Source organism: Panthera leo, chromosome B3 (genome assembly GCF_018350215.1).
Source record: "Panthera leo isolate Ple1 chromosome B3, P.leo_Ple1_pat1.1, whole genome shotgun sequence".
Lineage (NCBI taxonomy): Eukaryota > Metazoa > Chordata > Mammalia > Carnivora > Felidae > Panthera > Panthera leo.
Genome location: NC_056684.1, coordinates 69,668,483 through 69,673,717, shown reverse-complemented (window position 1 = coordinate 69,673,717; position 5,235 = coordinate 69,668,483). Strand labels below are relative to the sequence as shown.

The 5,235-nt window shown below is 40.1% G+C and overlaps 1 protein-coding gene across 1 annotated transcript; it reads right to left on the bottom strand.

Annotated features, from left to right (window-relative positions):
- Positions 1 to 356: 356 nt before the first annotated feature.
- On the bottom strand, positions 357 to 1,295 carry LOC122222248 (olfactory receptor 4F3/4F16/4F29-like). The gene is given in 1 exon segment (XM_042942537.1): positions 357 to 1,295. A coding segment is annotated over 1 exon segment (939 nt).
- Positions 1,296 to 5,235: the final 3,940 nt, after the last annotated feature.

The following is a 5,235-nucleotide window of genomic DNA, read 5'->3' as shown; positions in this document are numbered from 1 at the left end:
ATATATTTCTATCTAGGATCAATTTATTTAGTGTCAATCAGCATTCCCTTATGTAACACACTCAGACACTGAAGAGACACAATTTTGAATTCTAGACCACAGTAAATTCATCAAGGTAATGTCTCCCGAGAGACAAGCAATTGTCCTTCTCTGGGAGCTACTTGTTTTTACACCACATGCTTCCTTCAACCAACCATAGGCAGCAACACAAACTCTCAGTTAAGATTTTTTAAGACCCTTGTTATTTTAATCTGGGACAACTCAGTGGTAGTAAGGTACGTGGAACCTGGTATTCAAACTATAGATATGTAATGTTACTTCAAGTCAGTAAGGAAATTTTGTAATACTTGTGTCATTTAAGAAATCCTTCTATAAATAATAAACCGACTACACACTTTCCTCATTGCCACTTTCATCTCTTTGTTCCTGAATGTATAGATGACTGAGTTAAAAAAAGGAGTGAGAACTGCATCAAAAACAGCAAGATTTTTGTCTAGGTGTGAGGTGGGGTGAGGCCAGATATAAACAAAGATGCAAGGGCCAAAGAACAGAATCACCACCATGACATGAGTTGACAAAGTGGAGAGGGCCTTAGTTGTGCCTGCTGAAGAGTGTTTCCGAACAGTGATCAGGATAGAAATGTACGAGACAATCAATATGAAGAATGATCCCAGAGATATGAACCCACTGTTGGCTATGACCATGAACTCTAGACGGTAGGTGTCTGTGCAGGCAAGTCTGATGAACCGAGGAAAGTCACAATAAAAGCTGTCTAACACATTAGGGCCACAGAATGGCAATGTTATTACAAAAACCAGTTGAATCACAGAGTGGGTCAAGCCAATTACCCAGGCAGCAACTGTAAGCAAAATACACATTTTTCAGTTCATAATAGTCAAATAGTGCAGAGGCTTGCATATGGCAACATATCTGTCAAAGGCCATGGCGATGAGCAGCACCATCTCCACGCCACCAATGACGTGGATGAAGAAGATTTGAGCGATGCAGCCACCAAAGGAGATGACCTTACGCTTTCTGAAAAGGTCATAAATCATCTTCGGAGAAATGACACAAGAAACTCCCAGGTCAATGAAGGAGAGGTTGGCCAGCAGAAAGTACATGGGGGAGTGTAAGTGAGGGTCAGAAATCACAGTGAGCATTATGAGGGAGTTTCCCATCATGCTTGCCACATAAAACGTAGAGGAGAACACCAAGAGGAGAAGTTGGATCTCCCAGGAATCGGTGAGTCCCAAGAACACAAACTCTGACACCACAGAGTGATTTGCTCTATCCATTGATTTATCCGCTAGAATGTTTTCAGACAAAAGAAAATAACAAGAAACTAAAATGAGAATGTTAATAAAGTTCTACATTAAAATGATTAATTAATCAAGGATATTCACATTGTTAGAACAAGATATCTCCTCAATTCCTTCTCAGGGTCATTATTAAATATGCATTTTACTGGGGTCACCTAAAGCAGTTGAGTCACTTCCACATACAATATTCCTAACACAATGGCTACCAGGACTACAGACCTATAAACAAGAAAATGAAGCAAATATGAAAACATAGATGTATATAGCAAGGATCGGGAGGGGCAGGGAAGGTGGTGCAGTGCAACACAAACAGAAAAAGGAATAAGAGGTAAAGACTGCATATGCCAGAATTCACTGCTATTGCTTTTTTTTTAATATTTTAAGTTTATGCATTTATACTGAGAGAGACAGAGACAGCACCAGAGGGGGAGAGCAGAGAGAGAGGAAGAGAGAGACAGAGAAGGAGGGATGCGGGGGGAGGGGGGGGTTGGTAAGAGAGGCAGAAAGAGACAGAGAATCCCAAGCAGACTCCATGGTGCCAGCAAACAGCCTGATGCAGGACTTGAACCCACCAACCATGAGATCAAGACCTAAGCCAAACTCAGATGCTTAACTGACCGAGCCACCCAGGCACCACTCACTGGTAATATTTTAATTATTTATACAATAATTCCTCAGTCATTCAAGTTGTCTTATTTTTTTCTAATTTTTTTTAACGTTTATTTATTTTTGAGACAACGCGAGAGACAGAGGGCAAGCAGCAGAGGGGCAGACAGAGGGAGACACAGAATCTGAAGCAGGCTCCAGGCTCTGAACTGTCAGCCCAGAGCCCGATGCAGGGCTGGAACTCATGAACCGTGAGATCATGACCTGAGCCGAAGTTTGACGCTTAACCGACTGAGCCACTCAGGCGACCCTTAAGTTGTCTAATTTCTTACCCTCAACTCATCTCAGGCACATATTATGTCTCTTGTAGTAGGTCTTATACCACTACCTACAATCACTTTTGCAATTCACACTAAGCCCACAGGGTAGTGGCGAGCTAAGGAAACCAGACATAGGATACAGAGGTGACTTGGGTGTATGCCAGGACCAAGGGCAGAATAGATGTTGATGGCACAGGGTACTTGCATGAAACCCAGAAACTATAAGTACCTAGAAAGATGGTTAGCAGGACTCGCCCGAGATGTGCAAGGAGAATGGGGTAGTCAGGGAAGTTAAGGAAGCCAATGCCATTTATCTGTCCAGAATCTTTATAATCTCTGAAGTTTGTGAACCTTGGTTATAGCTATTGGAGCCCTAAGCTTTGGGAGTTTGGATGAAGATATGCCCAGTAATGTCACAGTTACAACATAACCATTGACTCTCTCCCATCCTTCCATCAATCTTAGCACTTTTATTTTTCTTATCTCATCTCTTCCACTTCAATTATCTCAATTGTCTGAGACCAAATGCCAAGTCTGATGGTTCCCTACCCCTAATTTTGTGTGACTACATGAATCTCTCTACTTGTTACCCATTTTTTTCAGAGACTAAAATGTTGCCATGTAGGAGATATATTCCCTTGCCTGTGTGTCAAACTCTGCATCTCCAGCCCTCTAGTTCCCATAATACTTAGATTTGCTGCTAAAAGGTGACGTGATCTGAAAAAAAAGAGGTAGGTTGCAGAATAAACAGTAAGGACTGGTAAAATAAAGATACATGCACAAAAAGCCTCATACCTGGAACCAAAAGGAAAGAGCAAGAAAAACCTAGCAATAGAAAAAAAAAAGGGATTCCAAAGCTTTTCCTTTTATTTAAAAAAATTTTTTAATCTTTATTTTTGAAGGAGAGAAACAGAGCGTGAGTGGGGGAGGGGCAGAGAGAAAGGGAGACAGAGTATCTGAAGCAGGCTCCAGGCTCCAAGCTGTCAGCACAGACCCAGCTGTGGGACTCATACTCATGAGCCATGAGATCTCGACCTGAGCCGAAGTAGGACGCCCCACAGACTGAGCCACCCAGGTGCCCCTTGTCCTTTAATGTGTGTATTTATATATGCACACATGTGCACACCTCAGTTGTACATGATGAGTGAAATCATTCATAAAAATACCCCAGAGGCGTCTGGGTGGCTCAGTTGGTTAAGCATCCACAGCTCAGTTCATGGTCTCACAATTTACGAGTTCGAACTCTGTGCTGGAATCTGTGTCTCCCTTTCTTTATGCCCCTCCCCCGCTCACATTGGTCTGTCACAAAAATAAATTATCATTAAAAATTATTACCCCACAACGCTCATTAATGACTACCTAGTCGATGCTAATCATTTACAAATGAGAAAACAGTAGTCCAGTGAGGAACAAACAACTAGTTACACAGAATCCAAATTTTCTAGTCTACATACGGCTTCTGACTCCATATGCTAGAAAAATCATAGAGAAGAGGTATGCCAAAGCTAGATCTACTTAGTCCTAAACAGTTCCATATGGTTATAAAGTGAAATTAAAAATCTATTTCCTTGGTTACACTAGCCACATTTCAAGTGCTCAATAGCCTCCTGTAGCTAGTGGTTATGTATAGGGTATTACAATAAAGAACATTTCCAAACCCTATCCATCCCTTAAAGGTAAATCAAAATTCCATTTCCTGTATGAAAATTTTCCTAGTAATTATACTTTACATAAACGTCCTTTCTCTCTTATTCCTAGAAGTCAGGAAACTTCAATTTTAATTCAAAAATAATCATTCACCACATTAAAAATAAGCCACAATATATAGCATCTTAGGAGACATTCCAGATGCCTACTTTTGGCCAAGAAGGACACACAAGAGTCTGTGAAATTCAGAGACATCTTTACAAAGCAGAAAGTGTTGTCAGTTTTGAAAAACCAGTAGGAGTTTAATAAGCTAAGAGGGGAAAGGAAAGCCTTTTGAGAAGAGATAATAACTGCTCTCTTATTAGAGCAAATCCTTTGCTACTAATCATAATTCCTCAATGGTTTCAATTTCTTTAACATTTTATTTCTTTTTGAAACAGAGAGCACCAGCGAAGGAGGGACAGAGAAAGAGGGGGAACAGAGGATCCAAAGTGGGCTCAGAGCCAGCAGCACAGAGCCCAATGTGGGGATCGAACTCACGAACTGGGAGATCATGACCCGAGCCGAAATGAGACTCTCAACCCACTGAGCTACCCAGGGTGCCCCCTCAATGGTTTCAATTACAGATTTTCTCTCCTCAAATATAAGTTTGAAGAGGAAAAGGACCATTTCTTCTGGTTCTCGTGTTCCTAAAATACAAAATAAGTAGCAAGGATATCCTGATTATTTAGATAATAACACTTCTCTGAAGTACAACCATTTTCTCAAGTCCATCATTTTTCAGTTTCTGTTTTTCTCATCTACCATATTTTTCCATAAAGTCCAGCATGCATAAAGGAACTCTTCACATTCAAAACTAAGCATTAACATAGTTCCCAATCACTCCCTAAAGGATGCCTGGTATTCTTGCTATAAATTTCTACTTGGGAATAGGCAAGCCTCATCTCAACTCTTATAATGGTTCATGGTTTAACTTTATGAAGTTTTAGAAAACAAGAAGCAGCACGTAAAAGGAAAAGGAAGACTGGGAGTGAGGTGGCAGGTTCCAGTAACAGCCAACATATCAGGAAATTTACAGTTTCTATTTTCCAGGCTTCACGATATAATTAGTAGTCATCTTCCATGCCATTGTTAAAGTCAGAAAAAAAATGATTTGTTTCACCATATTTTAAAAGTTTCTAAAATATTTAACGATGCAATCTTAGAGTTGGAAAAGTATACATTATTTTCATGGTGCATATTTACTAAGAACTTTCACACATTTGATGCTTTTAATTATCTGTAGGGGTGGATATATCTGATAGAATTGTTTTCATTTATAAATGAAAAATCTCAAATTCAAA